This window comes from Hyla sarda, chromosome 6, assembly GCF_029499605.1.
Source record: "Hyla sarda isolate aHylSar1 chromosome 6, aHylSar1.hap1, whole genome shotgun sequence".
Lineage (NCBI taxonomy): Eukaryota > Metazoa > Chordata > Amphibia > Anura > Hylidae > Hyla > Hyla sarda.
This window is the reverse complement of record NC_079194.1, coordinates 303382801-303406931: the sequence shown is the minus strand read 5'-3', so window position 1 is coordinate 303406931 and position 24131 is coordinate 303382801. Positions and strand designations below refer to the sequence as shown.

Sequence of the window (24131 nt, the reverse complement as noted above, 5' to 3'; positions counted from 1 at the left end):
TCACAGAGCATTGTCTAGACTGGATACAATTGTATCACTTCTCAGCTGAGAGCAGGACGAGCTATGTACAATGTATCAGTCTGGAGTCCAGGATGTTTAGCTCACGGAGCATTGTCTAGACAGGATAAAATGGTATCACTTCTCAGCTGAGAGCAGGACTAGCTATGTACAATGTATCAGTCTGGAGTTCAGGATGTTTAGCTCACAGAGCATTGTCTAGACTGGATACAATTGTATCACTTCTCAGCTGAGAGCAGGACAAGCTATGTACAATGTATCAGTCTGGAGTCCAGGATGTTTAGCTCACTGAGCATTGTCTAGACTGGATACAATTGTATCACTTCTCAGCTGAGAGCAGGACTAGCTATGTACAATGTATCAGTCTGGAGTCCAGGAGGTTTAGCTCACAGAGCATTGTCTAGACTGGATACAATTGTATCACTTCTCAGCTGAGAGCAGGACGAGCTATGTACAATGTATCAGTCTGGAGTTCAGGATGTTTAGCTCACAGAGCATTGTCTAAACTGGATATAATTGTATCCCTTCTCAGCTGAGAGCAGGACTAGCTATGTACAATGTATCAGTCTGGAGTCCAGGATGTTTAGCTCACAGAGCATTGTCTAGACTGGATACAATTGTATCACTTCTCAGCTGAGAGCAGGACTAGCGATGTACAATGTATCAGTCTGGGGTCCAGGATGTTTAGCTCACAGAGCATTGTCTATAGACTGGATACAATTGTAACACTTCTCAGCTGAGAGCAGGACGAGCTATGTACAATGTATCAGTCTGGAGTCCAGGATGTTTAGCTCACAGAGCATTGTCTAGACTGGATACAATTGTATCACTTCTCAGCTGAGAGCAGGACTAGCTATGTACAATGTATCAGTCTGGAGTCCAGGGTGTTTAGCTCACAGAGCATTGTCTAGGCCTCATACAGTTATATGCATTTCTCAGCCCAGTCTGGAATGGCTGATGACAGGGAACATTAGACTGCATTAATCTAATCTAATTAGACAGATTTCAGTGTTCTCTTCCTAGGAGACCCCGTCACTCTCTGGCTTCTCACCATTGTCCATGTCTCGCAGGTATCTGGCAGCTGCAGCTCATGTTGTTTAAGATCGCGCTCCTGCACGGCATCGAGATCCACGTGAACATAGAATTTGTGAAGCTCCTCGAACCTCCGGAAGATCAAGAGAATCAGAGTAATTTCTTCTTTTATTCTGTGTTCTTGAGAATAATGAAGTAAGATGAGAGCGTAAACTAAGGATCTGCCCATAGATAGTGTCAGAACTACAACCCCCAGCATGCCCGGACAGCAGAAAGCTTTTCTGTCATGCTGGGAGTTGTTGGTTTGAAACTTTACCAATCCCTCTGATGCCAAAAGATTATACTGTACCCTCCAGTGCCCATAGATTATACTGTACTCTACAGTGCCCATAGATTATACTGTACCCTCCAGTGCCCATAGATTATACTGTACCCTCCAGTGCCCATAGATTATACTGTACCTCCAGTGCCCATAGATTATACTGTACCCTCCAGTGCCCATAGATTATACTGTACCTCCAGTGCCCATAGATTATACTGTACTCTACAGTGCCCATAGATTATACTGTACCTCCAGTGCTCATAGATTATACTGTACCCTCCAGTGCCCATAGATTATACTGTACCCTCCAGTGCCCATAGATTATACTGTACCCTCCAGTGCCCATAGATTATACTGTACCCTCCAGTGCCCATAGATTATACTGTACCCTCCAGTGCCCATAGATTGTACTGTACCCTCCGGTGCCCATGGATTATACTGTACCTCCAGTGCCCATAGATTATACTGTACCCTCCATTGCCCATAGATTATACTGTACCCTCCAGTGTCCATAGATTATACTGTACCCTCCAGTGCCCATAGATTATACTGTACCCTCCAGTGCCCATAGATTATACTGTACCTCCGGTGCCCATAGATTATACTGTACCTCCAGTGCCCATAGATTATACTGTAATTCCAGTGCCCATAGATTATACTGTACCCTCCAGTGCGCATAGATTATACTGTACCTCCAGTGCCCATAGATTATACTGTACCTCCAGTGGCCATAGATTATACTGTACCCTCCAGTGCCCATAGATTATACTGTACCCTCCAGTGCCCATAGATTATACTGTAATTCCAGTGCCCATAGATTATACTGTACCCTCCGGTGCCCATAGATTATACTGCACCTCCAGTGCCCATAGATTATACTGTACATCCAGTGCCCATAGATTATACTGTACCCTCCAGTGCCCATAGATTATACTGTACCTTCCAGTGCCCATAGATTATACTGTACCCTCCAGTGCCCATAGATTATACTGTACCCTCCATTGCTCATAGATTATACTGTACCCTCCAGTGCCCTTAGATTATACTGTACCCTCCAGTGCTCATAGATTATACTGTACCCTCCAGTGCTCATAGATTATACTGTACCCTCCAGTGCCCATAGATTATACTGTACCCTCCAGTGCTCATAGATTATACTGTACCCTCCAGTGCTCATAGATTATACTGTACCCTCCAGTGCCTATAGATTATACTGTACCATCCAGTGCCCATAGATTATACTGTACCCTCCAGTGCCCATAGATTATACTGTACCTCCAGTGCTCATAGATTATACTGTACCCTCCAGTGCCCATAGATTATACTGTACCCTCCAGTGCCCATAGATTATACTGTACATCCAGTGCCCATAGATTATACTGTACCCTCCAGTGCCCATAGATTATACTGTACCTTCCAGTGCCCATAGATTATACTGTACCCTCCAGTGCCCATAGATTATACTGTACCCTCCATTGCTCATAGATTATACTGTACCCTCCAGTGCCCTTAGATTATACTGTACCCTCCAGTGCTCATAGATTATACTGTACCCTCCAGTGCTCATAGATTATACTGTACCCTCCAGTGCCCATAGATTATACTGTACCCTCCAGTGCTCATAGATTATACTGTACCCTCCAGTGCTCATAGATTATACTGTACCCTCCAGTGCCTATAGATTATACTGTACCATCCAGTGCCCATAGATTATACTGTACCCTCCAGTGGCCATAGATTATACTGTACCCTCCAGTGCTCATAGATTATACTGTACCCTCCAGTGCCCATAGATTATACTGTACCCTCCAGTGCCTATAGATTATACTGTACCATCCAGTGCCCATAGATTATACTGTACCCTCCAGTGCCCATAGATTATACTATACCCTCCAGTGCCCATAGATTATACTGTACCCTCCAGTGCCCATAGATTATACTGTACCTCCAGTGCCTATAGATTATACTGTACCCTCCAGTGCCCATAGATTATACTGTACCCTCCAGTGCCTATAGATTATACTGTACCATCCAGTGCCCATAGATTATACTGTACCCTCCAGTGCCCATAGATTATACTGTACCCTCCAGTGCCCATAGATTATACTGTACCCTCCAGTGCCCATAGATTATACTGTACCTCCAGTGCCTATAGATTATACTGTACCCTCCAGTGCCCATAGATTATACTGTACCCTCCGGTGCCTATAGATTATACTGTACCCTCCGGTGCCTATAGATTATACTGTACCTCCAGTGCCCATATTCTTCCATGGCGGGAGGGTGGCAGTGCCCGGAGCTGGCGAGGCTATGACATACGCTGTCATGCAGTTATCCCCCTGGTTGGGTCACTGATGGTCTTGGCCGCAGTACCAGGGATCTGTGGGAATCTCCTGTGCCCGCTCGTGTGTGCCTGGATCATCATTGTGCCCGTGCCATGTCACACTTCCACCACTGATACCAGATCATTCTAGAAGATCGTGTTACATAAATATGAAAGTGATGACAAAAAGAATTTGGGAAGGTTTGGAGGCCTGAAAGTGAGAACGCGGCGGAGCAGTAAATTACAGGGCACTTAGAAGGAGATACGGCAGGATAGGCACGCGGGGTCTGACTGTAAGATGATGCTTATATATATATATTCTGACCATCTATAGAATGTACAGTATACAGAGTACCACATGAATAATATACATAATACTATCTGTCGTATGTGTATGTATATATATATATAATATTACCATCTGTTTTACATATATATTAATGCCATCTGCAGTACATACATAATGTTTTACATATATATATATATATATATATATATATATAATAGTACCATCTGCAATACATATATATAATAGTACCATCTGTAGTTCATATATAATAGTACCATCTGTAGTACATATATATATAATAGTACCATCTGTAGTACATATATATATATATATAATAGTACCAGCTGTAGTACATACATATAATAGTACCATCTGTAGTTAATATATAATAGCACCATCTGTAGTACATATATATATAATAGTACCATCTGCAGTACATATATATAATAGTACCATCTGCAGTACATATATATATAATAGTACCATCTGCAGTACATATATATAATAGTACCATCTGTAGTACATATATATATAATAGTACCATCTGTAGTACATATATATAATAGTACCATCTGTAGTACATATATATATAATATTACCATCTGTAGTACATATATATAATAGTACCATCTGTAGTACATATATATAATAGTATCATCTGTAGTTAATATATAATAGTACCATCTGTAGTACATATATATATAATAGTACCATCTGTAGTACATATATATAATAGTACCATCTGCAGTACATACATATAATAGTACCATCTGTAGTACATATATATAATAGTACCATCTGTTGTACATATATATATAATAGTACCATCTGCAGTACATACATATAATAGTACCATCTGTAGTACATATATATAAGAATACCATATGTAGTACATATATATAATGGTACCATCTGTAGTTAATATATAATAGTACCATCTGCAGTACATACATATAATAGTACCATCTGCAGTACATATATATAATAGTACCATCTGCAGTACATACATATAATAGTACCATCTGTAGTACATATATATAATAGTACCATCTGTTGTACATATATATATAATAGTACCATCTGCAGTACATACATATAATAGTACCATCTGTAGTACATATATATAAGAATACCATATGTAGTACATATATATAATGGTACCATCTGTAGTTAATATATAATGGTACCATCTGTAGTACATATATATAATAGTACCAGCTGTTGTACATATATATAATAGTACCATCTGTAGTACATATATATAAGAATACCATCTGTAGTACATATATATAATAGTATCATCTGTAGTACATATATATAATGGTACCATCTGTAGTTAATATATATAAGTACCATCTGAAGTACATATATATAATAGTACCATCTGCAGTACATACATATAATAGTACCATCTGTAGTACATATATATAAGAATACCATATGTAGTACATATATATAATGGTACCATCTGTAGTTAATATATAATAGTACAATCTGTAGTACATATATATAATAGTACCATCTGTAGTACATATATATAATAGTACCATCTGTAGTACATATATATAATAGTACCATCTGTAGTACATATATTTGTACCATCTGTAGTACATATATATTAGTACCATCTGTAGTTAATATATAATATTACCATCTGTAGCACATATGAGTACCATCTGCAGTACATATATATAATAGTACCATCTGTAGTACATATATATAATAGTACCATCTGTAGTACATATATATAATAGTACCATCTGCAGTACATACATATAATAGTACCATCTGTAGTACATATATATAAGAATAACATATGTAGTACATATATATAATGGTACCATCTGTAGTACATATATATTAGTACCATCTGTAGTTAATATATAATAGTACCATCTGTAGTACATATATATTAGTACCATCTGTAGTTAATATATAATATTACCATCTGTAGCACATATGAGTACCATCTGTAGTACATATATATAATAGTACCATATGTAGTTAATATATAATAGTACCATCTGTAGTACATATATATAATAGTACCATCTGTAGTTAATATGTAATAGTACCATCTGTAGTACATATATATAATAGTACCATCTGTAGTTAATATATAATAGTACCATCTGTAGTACATATATATTAGTACCATCTGTAGTTAATATATAATGGTACCATCTGTAGTTAATATATAATATTACCATCTGTAGCACATATGAGTACCAACTGTAGTACATATATAATAGTACCAGTTATTGTGCCTTTAGCCATGGTGCCCGCTGTTAACTCTTTCTTTTTCCCCTTAGAAATAGGCTGGCGAGCAGAATACCTTCCTCAGGATCACCCATTATCTGGCTATGAGTTTGACGTCATTATTGGGGCGGATGGGCGCAGGAACACCCTGGCAGGTGAGACGTGACATCATATGTTGGCATCATTTTTTATGGGATATCTTGCAGTGTATATCCCAGTAATAGCAGGTGCCGCCGTTCCCTCGTACCCGCCTCACAAGATGAAAGTTTTTTTTAATAGGGTGTCACAGGGCGCCATAAATCACTGGGTGTAGGAGGCGGCACGGCTGGGAGGATCGCATCGTATACAGCCGGCCATTTAACCTCCTAACTGATGTGTTGCAAAACTACAACTCCCAGCATGCCCGGACAGCCAACGGCTGTCCGGGCATGCTGGAAGTTGTACTTTTGCAACAGCTGGAGGCACCCTGGTTGGGAACCACACAGCACTGAGTATTTAAGTACAGAGCTGTATACTGCAAGGCAAATGGAGACAAGTAGAAGGCCATACATTGAGATAGTGGAAGGAATAGGGTAATCAGCAGCACAGAGTATTTCAGTATAGAGCAGCATGTGCCCCCATCATGATAAATCACCCCCTGCCTTTAATTTTTTATTATTTTTTTAGTTTTCTACCTTGATATTTCTCTGTATTTTCTGCTCAGTCTCAGATTCACAGACTGGGAAGGGGCGTTCCCCAGCAGGCATGACATCATCTGAAGCCATACAGGGGAGAACTTCCTCCCTCACTCTGCTGCACAAAGCCCAGAGCAGCTCAGTGTGTGATAAGCTTTGAATGACTAAGGCCGCACCCCCCCCCCCTCAGCACTCCAGACTGCATTTCTGATTTTGGACTTCTGCCAAGCCAGCAGAAGTCCAAAGTCTGTGCAAGAGATGGGGGAGGGGGGGGGGGGGGGGAAATGTGCTCATGACAAGTAGGGAGACACCTAGTGGCAGCTTTTTTAAACACAAATAAAACATCGAAAACGTCTTATTTTTAAAACAAAGTACATTAGAAAGATTTTTTATTTACCAAATTAGTTTTAATGAGAGTGCCCATTTGTGAAGAGGAGTGTACCCGTCTTGTAAGGGGCAGTGATCAGTCTTTACATGTGACGTTAGTGAGGACAGGGCTGCATGGAGAGGCGTCATGATGTGAAGGGGAAGACTCCATGCAGCACAGAGTATTTCAGGAGAGGAGTATACAGAATAGTGATATGGATTTCTTACATGCAGGTTGTTGGTTATTTTGGCAGGATTCAAGAGGAAGGAATTCCGAGGTAAACTGGCCATCGCCATCACCGCCAATTTCGTCAACAGGAACACCACGGCGGAGGCTAAAGTGGAGGAGATCAGCGGCGTCGCCTTTATCTTCAATCAGAAATTCTTTCAGGACTTGAAGGAAGAAACAGGTTTGTCCTCATTCTTCTCCTGAACGGTGAATGGCGGCACATGACAGGAGGCACCCCGAGATTGTGGGGGCCGCACAATAGTGATGGACATAATGGAGTAAATATGGCCTCGACCATACACAAGAGCGTCCCCCCCCCCCCCAAACCCTGACTACATAGAGATTAAAGGGATATTCCGGCTTTATACATCTTATCCCCAGGGGTCAAGTCCTGGGAAAAAAAAGTGAGGTAACTTACCCAAAATTTCCACTCAAGAGCTGGTCTTGCAGGACTCCTCCTAATGGTAATGGTTATCCTGCTGTGGAAAAAGTGCAGGAACTCAGTTCCCACACGTTCCTGCAGGACTTGAGCCCTGCTTTGGATAGGGGATAAGATGTCTGATAGCGGAGGTCACCCTCAAGACGTCACATCACGCCCCCTTCATTCATGTCTATGGGAGGGGGCGTGACATCAGTCACGCCCCCTCCCATAGACATGAATGGATGGGGTGTGGCGTGATGTCACTAGGGGGCGTGAACGTGACATCACGTCCCCGTCTCTGAGGCAGCGCCTGACACAGAATGCCTGGGTTGCACCAAGATCCCGGGGGTCCCCAGCGGAATAAGATGTATAAAGCCGGAATACCCTTTTAATATCATGTATAGTGACTTCTCTAGTGCTGGAAACTTGCCGGGAATGAAAGAGTTTATTACTGACTTATAAGTCTATAATGTGCGCTTCATGTACCAGTATTCAAATATTAAAAAATGTTACATATCCCAGAATGCATTGCAGCAGAGCACATTGCAGTATATCGTCTCCTCTACACAAACAATTGTTTGCACAATCCTGATGTCCTATGTCGCCAGACTTGCTGACTGTGTCCATGTAATGGGAGCAGTTGATATAACAGTTGATGTTATGTCTTACGTGTTAAAGGGGTACTCCCTTTAACACGTAAGACGTAACTGCCAGATGCCAGACTGATGCCATAAAGTTAAACAGATTTGTAAATTACTTCTATTAAAAAATCTTAATCCTTTCAGTACTTATCAGCTGCTGAATACTACAGAGGAAATTATTTTCTTTTTGGAACACAATGCTCTCTGCTGACATCATGACCACAGTGCTCTCTGCTGACATTTCTGTCCATTTTAGGAACTGTCCAGAGCAACACATGTTTGCTATGGGGATTTTTTCCTGCTCTGGACAGTTCTTAAAATGGACAGAGGTGTCAGCAGAGAGCACTGTGCTCGTGATGTCAGCAGAGAGCTGTGTGTTCCAAAAAGAAAATAATTCCCTCTGTAGTATTCAGCAGCTAATAAGTACTGGAAGGATTAAAATTAGTTTAAAGGGGTATTCCAGGCAAAACCTTTTTTTATATATTTCATCTGGCTCCGGAAAGTTAAACAGATTTGTAAATTACTTCTATTAAAAAATCTTAATCCTTTCAGTACTTATCAGCTGCTGAATACTACAGAGGAAATTATTTTCTTTTTGGAACACAATGCTCTCTGCTGACATCATGACCACAGTGCTCTCTGCTGACATTTCTGTCCATTTTAGGAACTGTCCAGAGCAACACATGTTTGCTATGGGGATTTTTTCCTGCTCTGGACAGTTCTTAAAATGGACAGAGGTGTCAGCAGAGAGCACTGTGCTCGTGATGTCAGCAGAGAGCTGTGTGTTCCAAAAAGAAAATAATTCCCTCTGTAGTATTCAGCAGCTAATAAGTACTGGAAGGATTAAAATTAGTTTAAAGGGGTATTCCAGGCAAATCCTTTTTTTATATATTTCATCTGGCTCCGGAAAGTTAAACAGATTTGTAAATTACTTCTATTAAAAAATCTTAATCCTTCCAATAGTTATTAGCTTCTGAAATTTCTGTCTAACTGCTCAATGATGATGTCACGTCCCGGGCAGTTAGACAGAAAACAACAACTCAACTTCAGAAGCTAATAACTATTGGAAGGATTAAGATTTTTTAATAGAAGTAATTTACAAATCTGTTGAACTTTCTGGAGCCAGTTGATATATATATATAAAAAAAAATTTGGCCTGGAATACCCCTTTAACTTTCTGGCACCAGTTGATTTAAAAAAAAACAAAAAAATAATTTTCCACCGGAGTTCCCCTTTAATCTTGTCATCTTCTCCTTTCAGGGATCGATCTTGAGAACATCGTCTATTACAAGGACAGCACGCACTACTTCGTCATGACGGCCAAGAAGCAGAGTCTCTTGGATAAAGGCGTCATCCTAAACGTAGGTGTCTGTGGCTGCGGCCGCGCTCTCCGCCCCCTGGAAACCTCTACGCCGACCATTGAAACGACATCCCGTGCTGTTCTTTTCTTTCCAGGATTGCGGCGATGCAGAGATGCTGCTGTGCGCGGAAAACGTGGATCAGGAGAACCTGCAGTCCTATGCAAGAGAAGCCGCCGACTTTGCCACCAATTACCAGCTGCCGTCTTTGGACTTCGCCATCAACCATTATGGGCTGCCGGACGTGGCCATGTTCGACTTCACCTCCATGTACGCCTCCGACAACGCCGCGCTGGTCAGGGAACGCCGCGGCCATCCCCTCCTGGTGGCTCTGGTTGGGGACAGCTTGCTTGAGGTTGGTAGATGGATCCCAGCCCCTGGAGCCTTATGGGTATTTTCCTGCATAGAGTTGGTGCTACCATCTTCTTTTTTATTTCCAGCCCTTCTGGCCAATGGGGACGGGCTGTGCCCGGGGGTTTCTGGCAGCGTTTGATACAGCCTGGATGGTGAGGAGTTGGTCCCAGGGGACTCAACCTCTTGAGCTTCTTGCTGAACGGTAAGAAATTCCATTTTGTTGCTGCCGTACAAAGCTTGGGGAATTATCTCGGTATTCTGGCCACTAGGTGGCGCCGGTCTAATGCAGTGTCTGTTACACAACAACCTTTGTTCTGCTGAGATCTTTAAAAGCCTCAATGTATCCCCATGTTCTTCCATTCACATAATAGACGTTGGATGATACAATGTATCTTATCTTTGCTGCCACTGTGCAAAATTAGGTGACGATTAAGGGTCTAAAAACTGCCAAAAAATATTCCCCTTCAACCTGATACTAAAATCTGGTTGAAGGGGAATTTCAATCCAGCTGTTGCAAAACTACAACTCCCAGCATGCACTCCCCATACCCATATACACTAGCTCATGTATTCTGCAGGAGGACACTTGCCCAACCCTTCTCTCCTCTAACATCCAGAGTCAACAGAGAGTCGAGAGACCATCATACACATAGGTCAATGTTTCCCAACCATCGTGCCTCCAGCTGTTGCAAAAGTACAACTCCCAGCATGCACTCCTCATCCCTGCATAAACTAGGACATGTTTACCACAGGGGAACACATCCAGAGTCAATAGAGAGGCTATCATATTCATAGATCAGTGTTTTCCAACCAGTGTGCCTCCAGCTGTTGCAAAACTACCACTCCCAGCATGCCCGGACAGCCTTTGGCTGTCCGGGCATGCTGGGAGTTGTAGTTTTGCAACAGCTGCAGGAACACTGGTTGAGAAACACTTATGTACAGTAACAGCTTTCTAGTCTCTCATATAAAAATCCTAATAAATATACAGTCTCAAGACAGGAACACAGAGGACTTATGATTAAGTACTTTGCCACAAAATGCGTTAAGACCTCTGTATTTCTTTTTTGAGACTATTTGTTTATTTGGATTTTTATATGAGTGAATTTAATAAAGCTTTACATTTTATGGCACCCTTGGATTGCCGGAGAATTTTCTCTGCTATTGTTTGGAGCCGCCGCACTTGTGCATATATTCTGCAACAACAGAGAAGTATGTATATATATATATATATATATATATATATATATATATATATACAATCAAAAAAGTATCACACAAAGACGGTGGTGTAAAATCACCCTTACATATATTCTGCAACAACAGAAAAAAAAAAAAATACTAATAATAGATAAATAAGTAATACATAATAAATAATATGTAATCATAAAATAAATAAACAAATATATATATATATATATATCTAAAACAATAAAAATAAAGTACCACACAAAGTGAATTCACCCTTACATATATTTTGCAACAACAGAAAAAATAAATAAAAAGTAATAAAAGAAAAAGAAAAAGTATAAGAGAAAAAATAAATAACTAATAATAATAAAAAAAATCTATATATATTTAAAAGAAATATATATATATATATATATATATATATATATATACAGAAAAAGAAAAAAAAAGATATATATATATATATATATATATATATATATATAAACAATAAAAAAGTACCACGCAAAGTTGACGCTGGTGGTGGGAATTCATCCTTACATATATTCTGCAACAACAGAAAAAATAAATAAAACTATAAAAAGTATCACACAAAGTTACATATATTCTGCAACAACAGAGAAGTATATTAAAAGAAAAAAAAAAAAACAATAAAAGAAGACGCCGGTAGCTGATGTAATGGATGACATAATGGCGTTCGCTTCTTATTTCCACTCCTTGTCCTCGGTTTGTTCCTGACTCACTTGTCTGTGGTCGGGGGAAGAGTTTAAGAAATTACATGTCAAGAAAAATTTAAAAAAGAAATAAGATTATACGCTGGGGATTCATGTAACACAATGACCTCATGTACTGTACGAGGGGCTACATACCGACCCCCTCATTCATTATCTCAGACTCCATTATCCTGACCACAGGCTGACTCTGCAATGAGATAACCAGGGAAGGGGGATTATGGGGGTTCCAGACCCCGTATGACTAAATTTCTGTTCTTTTCTTCTATCAGGGAGAGTATCTACCGCCTACTACCTCAGACCACGCCTGAAAACATCAGCAAGAACTTTGACCAGTATACCATCGACCCCGGAACGCGGTATCCCAACCTCAACTCCAGCTGCGTCCGTACCCATCAGGTTCGTAACAATGACACCCCAGCAACCCTCCCCCCCAAATAAAAAAATGTAAAAAAAATTATAAAATAAAATTTATGGCCATAGATAAATACGTGACTACAAGAGATTTGGTGTACGTTGAAAATCTAAAAAAAAATTGTTTTCCAGTATCTATTTTCTAGGCTGAGATATGATCTCTTGGAGTTACAGGCCCAAAGCCTTAGGCTGCACTACTGAGGGATTCTGATGACATCACAACCCCCATAAAATCACCACATACATCAATGTACATGTCATGGCTACACAGTCAGGCAGTAGATATTGATGGGGATTTTGGATCCTCCCGTAGTCTGTAGGTCTACGTGGTCTCAGTAGTGCAGTCTCAGGCCTAATAGTAAGATGGCCTTACGTGTTCAGTGTCGTGTCTATTCCAGTGTTTCCCAACCAGTGTGCCTCCAGCTGTTGCAAAACTAGTTGGGAAACACTGCTCTATTCCTAGGAGGCGAGAACATGCGCTGTCATGCGCATGTGCGCTGCCACTCCATTCTTTCTTGAATGCTGTATTTATCTCCTATTGAGAATGAATTTGAGCCACAACGCGCATGCGCGACCCAACACTTCATTCTAATGGACAATAGTCCCCATTCTGGAGAAAACAGGAGCTCCCCAGATGTCTGGCAGTGAATGTCTTTCTATTCTCCCTTTAAAAAAACACATGAATGCTTAGCCAAGCAGAGCGTGCACTTGTAAGCAGGTGGGGGTGATGATAAGGGCAAAAAGTGGTTTTCCCATATAGCGGTTATCCTCTATGCACAGGACAGGTGATAACCAGCTGGTCATGGGGGGTCCTGTGTCTTTTATTAGAATGGAGCAGTTTGCGCATGCCCGTTGCTCCATTCAGTCTCTATGGGAACTTCTAGAAATTGATGAATAAAGCTGCCAAGAAAATGGAGAGGTGACGCGCATGCGCAACTTGTAGCTCCATCCTAACGGTAGACACAGGTATCCAATGTCGAGATTCGGGGGGACCCTGGTGGTGGGACCTCCCACTATCAATGGAGCGGTGGTTGCACATGCACTTCGATCCAGCCATTCTCTATGGGATCTGCTGGAAATAGCTGAATTCAACTACAGAGTAAATGGAGATGGTGACGCGCACGCGCGACCTGTTGTTCCATTCTAACGGGAGACATAGCTCCCTGTTCTCGATATTATGGGGGTGCCTGGTGGTGGATAGGGGATGACGTTGCATATGCATGCTCTGCCTGGCTGATCATTCATTAATTCTTAAACCGTTACTATGTATCAACCTTGTACAGTATCTATGGTTACAAGAATATTGGGATCGGTTTTGTTTTTAGTCGTAATGTGACACATTGAAGCAGAAATTGCTGAGACCTCGCTGTAACCTCGGCCGGTGATTCCTCCAGGCAGGAGACGTGTATATTTACAGTACTCAGTGTGATCCCTGATACAAAGTAACAGTGACCGGTCGACCACCCGCTGCTGAGATATTCTGGGGGCGGCTCGGGTGATGTGTGGGAACTGATTTCTCTTTATATTACATTACAGCAGTGTTTCCAACCAGGGTGCCTCCAGCTGTTGCAAAACTACAACTTCCAGCATGCCTGGAGTTGTAGTTTTGCAACAGCTGGAGGACCACTGGTTGGGAAACACTGGAATCGACCCATGGTTTACATTCAGTGGCTTAAAAACATCCTGACCTAATCTTACAGAAGATTGCATGTACTGATACATTGTAGAATCACATTCCCTGATACAAACCCTTCCGTCCATTACAGAGGACTGCATACACTGATACATTGTTATAAACCCTCCATCCTAGAGGATTGCATGCACTAATACACTGTAACAAAGCCTCCGTAACAGAGGGTTGCTTGCACCAACTTATACAATCCTCTGTAATGGAAGGTTTGTTACAATGTGTCAGTGCATGCAATCCTCTATGATGGAGGCTTTGTTACACTGTATTAGTTAGTGCATGCAATACTCAATCATAGATGATTGCATGCACTGATACATTGTAACAGACCCTCAATTGCTGAGGATAACATGCACTGATAAATTGTAACAGACCCTCAAGCACTGAGGATCACATGCACTGATACATTGTAACAGACCCTCAAGCACTAAGGATCACATGCACTGATACATTGTAACAGACCCTCAATCTCTGAGGATCACATGCACTGATACATTGTAACAGACCCTCAATCACTAAGGATCACATGCACTGATACATTGTAACAGACCCTCAATCTCTGAGGATCACATGCACTGATACATTGTAACAGACCCTCAATTGCTGAGGATAACATGCACTGATACATTGTAACAGACCCTCAATCTCTGAGGATCACATGCACTGATACATTGTAACAGACCCTCAATTGCTGAGGATAACATGCACTGATACATTGTAACAGACCCTCAATCACTGAGGATCACATGCACTGATACATTGTAACAGACCCTCAATCACTGAGGATCACATGTACTGATACATTGTAACAGACCCTCAATCTCGGAGGATCACATGCACTGATACATTGTAACAGACCCTCAATCACTGAGGATCACATGCACTGATACATTGTAACAGACCCTCAATCTCTGAGGATCACATGCACTGATACATTGTAACAGACCCTCAATCACTGAGAATCACATGCACTGATACATTGTAACAGACCCTCAATTGCTGAGGATCACATGCACTGATACATTGTAACAGACCCTCAGTCGCCGAGGATCACATGCACTGATACATTGTAACAGACCCTCAATCTCGGAGGATCACATGCACTGATACATTGTAACAGACCCTCAGTCGCCGAGGATCACATGCACATACACTGTAACAATGTGTACCTGTTCACATCAGCATCAAGGCTCTTTGCAGGATATAATGGATCTGCTGACCCTGACAGATCACATGGACATACCAGTAGATATTGTAGCAGATCCACTGCTCTGATAAGTACATTGTATTTCACATTGATACATTTGTGTTTTGTAGGTGAAACATTTATACCTGACCGGGGAGTTACATGGGTGTCCCCTGGAGAGAGCCAGCTCCATCCGGCGGTCTGTGGGGATCACCAGGCATGGTAGGTACGGGGCGGAGGTTAACCCCTTCCTGCTGCAGTGACCGGGTTAGAGGGCAGCGCTTTGGGGCTTTGGATGTATTTAGGTGAACTTCTCCTTTAAATACAAGGCATATCATATTAATTACAAACATTGTTAAAGAAACACTCTACTCACTAATCACTAATCCTACAGCACCATCTGCTTTATTCCAGCACAGCATCATCATGTGTTTTATTACTGTACCTGGGTCATGTGATCACCAGTCTGACCCACAGAATTATCAGGATGACATTATTCACCCCATTGTTTTCCGACCAAGGGGGCTCCAGCTATTGCAAAACTACAACTTTTAGCATGCTGAGAGCTGTAGTTTGCAACAGCTGGAGGCACCCTGGTTGGAAAAACACGTGATCTATCCTGAGGCTGTGGTGAAACATTGTGTTTCTTTGCTGCAGTTTTTTCTTCAGTTTGTGCCACGATTTTGGAAAAAAATATGGAAAAAAATACAGCAAAAAACGCCCAGTTTGCTCAAATTTTACTAATTGTGTCAATCGGAGCAAAATAAAAAGCCAAAATGCTGTAAAAAATGTATGAAAAACGCAATAAAAACCATTCGATGTGTGAACACAGCCTAAAAACGTCAAAGCATCAAAAAACAACTCAATTATGGGTCAAATCACGTTTTGCCTCTTGGCAATATTTATCTTATAAATAACGCATGAAAACTGCACATAATGTAAACTGACCCCTAACCCACTAATGAGTCCAATCAGTTGACCTGGGTGACCTCCAGCACTAACAGCCTCATTAGTTGACCAGATGCAGTGATCAGACACCACACCCTCTTTCTGCAAAGTCAGAGGATTGATGGGAAATATAGGCATCTTTAGGAAATCATTTCAGTGATGCCATTGCACTCAGTTTGGCTGAAAACACACGCCTGCCACATCAGCCAAAACAGGTGAGCACAAGGCATACACAAGAACCTCTACTTTATTTTCTGCACTGCATAAGCAAATCCCGGAGTGCTTCTTTAAGCTGCCTATTGCTGACTCGTCCTTTTTGTCCACTCAGAATCCGACATTAGACCCAACAAGCTCCTGACCTGGTGTCAGAAACAGACAGAAGCCTACAGGAACGTGAATGTCACCAACCTCACCAGCTCCTGGAAGAGCGGCCTGGCGCTTTGTGCCATCATTCACCATTTCCGACCCGACCTTATGTGAGTTGATCCCAAAGTTGGTCTCCAAACTGTGGCCCTAGAGATGTTGCAAAACTACAACTCCCAGCATGCCCGGACAGCCAATGGCTTTGTACAGGAGCCCCATAGCTTCACCCTAGGACCTTATTAGGCTTCCAGTTAGGTCTAGGACAAAGTTAATCAGCAGAATCTAAAGCAGTGTTCCTAACCAGTGTGCCTCCAGCTGTTGCAAAACTACAACTCCCAGCATGCCTGGACAGCCGTTGGCTGTCCGGGCATGGTGGGAGTTGTAGTTTTGCAACAGCCAGAGAGCTACAGGTTGTATTAGAATAGATTTGTCTTCCGTATTTTTCATCCTTCCGTGACCTGTTGTGTCACCATCTTTGATCGTCCGCCCGGCGCTGACGCCATTCTTCCTCTGATATTGTATCCCTTCTGTTCCTCAGTGACTTTTACTCCTTGAACGAGGACGACGCGGTCAGGAACAACCAGCTGGCGTTTGATATGGCAGAGAAAGAGTTTGGAATCTCGCCCATCACCACGGGGAAGGAGATGGCGTCCACGGAGGAGCCAGATAAGCTCAGCATGGTCCTCTACCTCTCCAAGTTCTATGAATTATTCAGGGGCACCCCCCTGAGGCCGGTCGGTGAGTGGGATCTTTGTAGATGTACAGGGGCGAGACTGCCCGTTGGGGCTTAACCCAATGGCTTCTTAGAGAAGGTTTACTCAACCCTTATATTCATGGCAGATAGAGGGGTCCTTATCTCCAATGGAGGGAGCAAGCACTGGACCCATTGGTTTCCCCTTAGTAGTATCAAACTTTACTCTGGGCCATGTCAGCTCTACAGAATAGGGTTTAGGCTCTTGATTGTTGGCAGAAGTTTAGGATATGGTGAGAAGATCAAGCCCATTGTCCTCCTCCATTGTCAGAATAGATAGGCCTTGAGGGTACCGACCTCCAAGACTTCTATGGTCTACAGTATCTTTGTAAGCAATGGACCCATTGGACTCCTCTTAGTAGCACCCAACTTTACTATGGGCCATGTCAGCTCTACAGAATAGGGTTTAGGCTCTCAATTGTTGGCAGAAGTTTAGGATATGGTCGAAAGATCAAGCCCATTGTCCTCCTCCATTGTCAGAATAGATTGGCCTTGAGGCTACCAACCTCCAAGACTTTTATGGTCTACAGTGTCATGGTCTACAGTGTCTTTGTAAGCAATGGACCCATTGGGCTCCTCTTAGTAGCACCGATATTTACTAATGGCCATTCTTTTAGTACATGCTCTCTATTGTTGTCCGTAGTTTTAAATATGGTCGGAAGTCCAAGCCCGTTGTCCTCATCCAATGTTAAAGTGTTCTTTATGCCACAGCTGCTTTTTATATGGAGGTTTGACCATCACTTTCATTCATAGGCTTTGGAAGGTACCGACCTCTCAGGCTGCTATGGATGGAGCAAGAACTGGGCCCATTGGACTCCTCTTTTTCCAAGTTTACTATAGGCCATGTTAGCTCTACAGAAGGGCTTCATGCTCTCTATTGTTGACCGTAGTTTCAAATATGGTTGGTGCTCCAAGCCTATTGTCCTCCACCAATGTCAGATTAGATAGGGTTTGAGGAGACCTTCCTCCAAGATTCCCATGGCCTGTAGTGTTTCTGTAAGCAATGGACCCATTGGGTTCTTCTTAGAAGCATCCAACAATACTATGGGCCTTATGCTCTCTATTGTTTCCCATAGTTAAGGATATGGTTGGAGGTCCATAGTCCATCTTCTGACAGGTCTCAAATTTAAGAGGGATTCTTCTTTAAATCTGGCCTCTTACATAGAAAGTTATGGTCACCATCACTATAGACCATTGGGAGTTTTGTTATGAAATGCTCGGGGCGAGGCCTGAATGCTGAGCGGACGTGTTTTTCGGAGCTCCCACTGCCCTTAGCTTCTAATTATCCTTGTTATGAAATACACATTTCTGGACAACCATGAGAGTCTATTGTGTCCCCCTGTTATACCCCCTGTTATAAACCACTAACCTCACACTATCATGTCATGTTATCTCACATAGACTGGGTATTTTTCACCCTGCCTGTAGGGGGCAGCATTTGCATCTCACTCTGTTCTCTTTGCAGACTCCTCCCTCAAAGACAAAGGGAAGAACGGACACACGTATTCCTCCAAACAGTCCAGTCTGCTCACTAACAATTACCTCAACCTTACCTTACCCAGAAAGCGCGTGCCAAAGGTGAGAATAGAAAACTACGCATTTTTGTACAAAAAAAAAATATATCTAGTAAAAAAAAAAATTATGTTTCCAGATTCTCTTCTTAGATGTTCTGTAAACCTTTACATTACTGATCCTGTCCTGATCCTTAAAAAGGAATCAGGTCTTTTACTCCAGAGACACCCAGAGCTGCATTCACTGTTCTGCTCATTTACTGTTCGCTCTAAGGGTCTATTCACACTGCGGAATTTCCCAAATAAAAACCCAATACACTTCTATGGGATTCCGCACTCACGTTGACACTTCGGAATTTCCGCAAGCGGAAATTCCGAAGTGTCAACGGGAGTGCGGAATCCCATAGAAGTGTATTGCGCTTTCATTTGAGGAGGGAATTCCGCCATGTGAATAGACCCTAAGGCTGCGCAGATTTATGTACACTCCCTGCCCGTATGTGTCCTAACAGAGCATGCTCTGCAGTGCAGCATTGTGGGATGTGTAGTGATATTTACTTGTCTGATGTAGAGCAGAACTGCATTTCACCAGAATAAAGCTGTACAGACTGATACATTGTATAATATGACTGTACAGACTGATACATTGTATAATATGACACTGTACAGACTGATACATTGTATAATATGACTGTACAGACTGATACATTGTATAATATGACACTGTACAGACTGATACATTGTATAATATGACACTGTACAGACTGATACATTGTATAATATGACACTGTACAGACTGATACATTGTATAATACGACACTGTACAGACTGATACATTGTGTAATATGACTGTACAGACTGATACATTGTATAATATGATACTGTACAGACTGATACATTGTATAATATGACACTGTACAGACTGATACATTGTATAATATGACTGTACAGACTGATACATTGTATAATATGACACTGTACAGACTGATACATTGTATAATATGACTGTACAGACTGATACATTGTATAATATGACACTGTACAGACTGATACATTGTATAATATGACACTGTACAGACTGATACATTGTATAATACGACACTGTACAGACTGATACATTGTGTAATATGACTGTACAGACTGATACATTGTATAATATGATACTGTACAGACTGATACATTGTATAATATGACACTGTACAGACTGATACATTGTATAATATGACTGTACAGACTGATACATTGTATAATATGACACTGTACAGACTGATACATTGTATAATATGACTGTACAGACTGATACATTGTATAATATGACACTGTACAGACTGATACATTGTATAATATGACACTGTACAGACTGATACATTGTATAATATGACTGTACAGACTGATACATTGTATAATATGATACTGTACAGACTGATACATTGTATAATATGACACTGTACAGACTGATACATTGTATAATATGACTGTACAGACTGATACATTGTATAATATGATACTGTACAGACTGATACATTGTATAATATGACTGTACAGACTGATACATTGTATAATATGACACTGTACAGACTGATACATTGTATAATATGACACTGTACAGACTGATACATTGTATAATATGACACTGTACAGACTGATACATTGTATAATATGATACTGTACAGACTGATACATTGTATAATATGACTGTACAGACTGATACATTGTATAATATGATACTGTACAGACTGATACATTGTATAATATGACACTGTACAGACTGATACATTGTATAATATGACACTGTACAGACTGATACATTGTATAATATGACACTGTACAGACTGATACTTTGTATAATATGACTGTACAGACTGATACATTGTATAATACGAGACTGTACAGACTGATACATTGTACAATATGACTGTACAGACTGAAACATTGTATAATATGACTGTACAGACTGATACATTGTATAATATGACTCTGTACAGACTGATACATTGTATAATATGACTCTGTACAGACTGATACATTGTATAATATGACACTGTACAGACTGATACATTGTATAATATGACACTGTACAGACTGATACATTGTATAATATGACACTGTACAGACTGATACATTGTATAATATGACACTGTACAGACTGATACATTGTATAATACGACACTGTACAGACTGATACATTGTATAATATGACACTGTACAGACTGATACATTGTATAATATGACACTACAGACTGATACATTGTATAATATGACACTGTACAGACTGATACATTGTATAATACGAGACTGTACAGACTGATACATTGTATAATATGACACTGTACAGACTGATACATTGTATAAAATGACACTGTACAGACTGATACATTGTATAATATGAGACTGTAAGACTGATACATTGTATAATATAACACTGTACAGACTGATGCATTGTATAATATGACTGTACAGACTGATGCATTGTATAATATGACACTGTACAGACTGATGCATTGTATAATATGACACTGTACAGACTGATGCATTGTATAATATGACACTGTACAGACTGATACATTGTATAATATGACACTGTACAGACTGATACATTGTATAATATGACTGTACAGACTGATACATTGCATAATATGACTGTACAGACTGATACATTGTATAATATGATACTGTACAGACTGATACATTGTATAATATGACTGTACAGACTGATACATTGTATAATATGACTGTACAGACTGATACATTGTATAATATGACTGTGCAGACTGATACATTGTATAATATGACACTGTACAGACTGATACATTGTATAATATGACACTGTACAGACTGATACATTGTATAATATGACTGTACAGACTGATACATTGTATAATATGACACTGTACAGACTGATACATTGTATAATATGACACTGTACAGACTGATACATTGTATAATATGACACTGTACAGACTGATACATTGTATAATATGACTGTACAGACTGATACATTGTATAATATGACTGTGCAGACTGATACATTGTATTACTAATGTTCTACTGATAATACGTTACACTTAATACTATTATCCAGAGAAGCATTTACAGCTCTGCCGGGAAACTGTCACCAACAGGAACACAAACCCTCAAAGCCAACATGAGATTCTCCATTATTCCCTATATCACATGACCACATAGAGAGTAATGTAAAGATCCAACGCAAATCACCAGGACAACTCTGTGCAGACACTGAAAAAAGCAAAGAATGCTGGGAGATTACAGCTCAGAAGTTAGATTAATAATAAATGCAGCTCTGGAGTATAATACAGGATATAACTCAGGATCAGTACAGGATAAGTAATGTAGTGTATGTACACAGTGATCTCACCAGCAGAATAGTGAGTACAGCTCTGGAGTATAATGCAGGATATAACTCAGGATCAGTACAGGATAAGTAATGTAATGTATGTACACAGTGACCTCACCAGCAGAATAGTGAGTACATCTCTGGGGTATAATACAGGATATAACTCAGGATCAGTACAGGATAAGTAATATAATCTATGTACACAGTGATCTCACCAGCAGAATAGTGAGTACAGCTCTGGAGTATAATACAGGATATAACTCAGGATCAGTACAGGATAAGTAATGTAATGTATGTACACAGTGACCTCACCAGCAGAATAGTGAGTACAGCTCTGGGGTATAATACAGGATAAGTAATGTAATGTATGTACACAGTGACCTCACCAGCAGAATAGTGAGTACAGCTCTGGAGTATAATACAGGATATAACTCAGGATCAGTATAGGATAAGTAATGTAATGTATGTACACTGTGACCTCACCAGCAGAATAGTGAGTACAGCTCTGGGGTATAATACAGGATATAACTCAGGATCAGTACATGATAAGTAATGTAATGTATGTACACAGTGATCTCACCAGCAGAATAGTGAGTACAGCTCTGGAGTATAATACAGGATATAACTCAGGATCAGTACAGGATAAGTAATGTAATGTATTTACGCAGTGATCCCACCAGCAGAATAGTGAGTACAGCTCTGGAGTATAATACAGGATATAACTCAGGATCAGTACAGGATAAGTAATGTAATGTATGTACACAGTGACCTCACCAGCAGAATAGTGAATGCAGCTCTGGAGTATAATACAGGATATAACTCAGGATCAGTACAGGATAAGTAATGTAATGTATGTACACAGTGACCTCACCAGCAGAATAGTGAGTACAGCTCTGGTGTATAATACAGGATATAACTCAGGATCAGTACAGGATAAGTAATTTAATGTATGTACACAGTGACCTCACCAGCAGAATAGTGAGTACAGCTCTGGTGTATAATACAGGATATAACTCAGGATCAGTACAGGATAAGTAATGTAATGTATGTACACAGTGACCTCACCAGCAGAATAGTGAGTACAGCTCTGGAGTGTAATACAGGATATAACTCAGGATCAGTACAGGATAAGTAATGTAATGTATATATACACAGTGACCTGACCAGCAGAATAGTGAGTGCAGCTCTGGAGTATAATACAGGACAAGTAATGTCCTCCGTTATTTGTGGTTTTGCTGTATATCAGTGTCTGGCGCTGTTCTGCGCTGATATCATAGCACATGAAGCATTTGTTTCTCATTATCCTCCGTGTTGTGATCACCCGGTAGCCCGGACCTGTACAGTGATGGAGATGATTTGGGTCGTTACAAGGTGCAGCCCCTCCCCAATCCTCCTCGGAGCGGCTGGTACATTGTGATTTATGACAGTATAATGGAATCCTACATAAATAAACTGCAGTATTGGAGGAAATGATCTCTCGGTGTCTGTACATTACACACGTCTCCTCTGCTTCTCCTCACCGTCCTCCCTGGTCGGGGGGGGATCAGACGTTGCGGTGAACGTTCCCTCTCTTCTCCTTTCATCTCACATCTTGCACTAAGTGGAGGAGATAAGTCTGCTCCCCCCCTAATTGTGTTTTCACCCCTAATTTCCATAGAAACAAAACACCGGTAACACTATAACCCCCCGACTGAATGATGTCATGTGATTACCCC

General features: G+C 40.8%; 1 protein-coding gene across 6 annotated transcripts in view; it reads left to right on the top strand.

The window, feature by feature from the left end:
• The window catches only part of MICAL2 (microtubule associated monooxygenase, calponin and LIM domain containing 2), a 238036-nt gene that overhangs the window by 91325 nt on the left and 122580 nt on the right, over positions 1 to 24131 (top strand). For all 6 annotated transcript variants that reach the window (XM_056527942.1, XM_056527946.1, XM_056527945.1 and 3 more), the window contains 11 exons: positions 1089 to 1205; positions 6297 to 6398; positions 7538 to 7693; positions 9835 to 9935; positions 10030 to 10287; positions 10373 to 10488; positions 12477 to 12603; positions 15623 to 15713; positions 16768 to 16915; positions 17341 to 17540; positions 19019 to 19131. In XM_056527942.1, the coding sequence (XP_056383917.1) occupies positions 1089 to 1205; positions 6297 to 6398; positions 7538 to 7693; positions 9835 to 9935; positions 10030 to 10287; positions 10373 to 10488; positions 12477 to 12603; positions 15623 to 15713; positions 16768 to 16915; positions 17341 to 17540; positions 19019 to 19131 (1529 nt within the window). The remainder of the gene's footprint in view (positions 1 to 1088; positions 1206 to 6296; positions 6399 to 7537; positions 7694 to 9834; positions 9936 to 10029; positions 10288 to 10372; positions 10489 to 12476; positions 12604 to 15622; positions 15714 to 16767; positions 16916 to 17340; positions 17541 to 19018; positions 19132 to 24131) is intronic.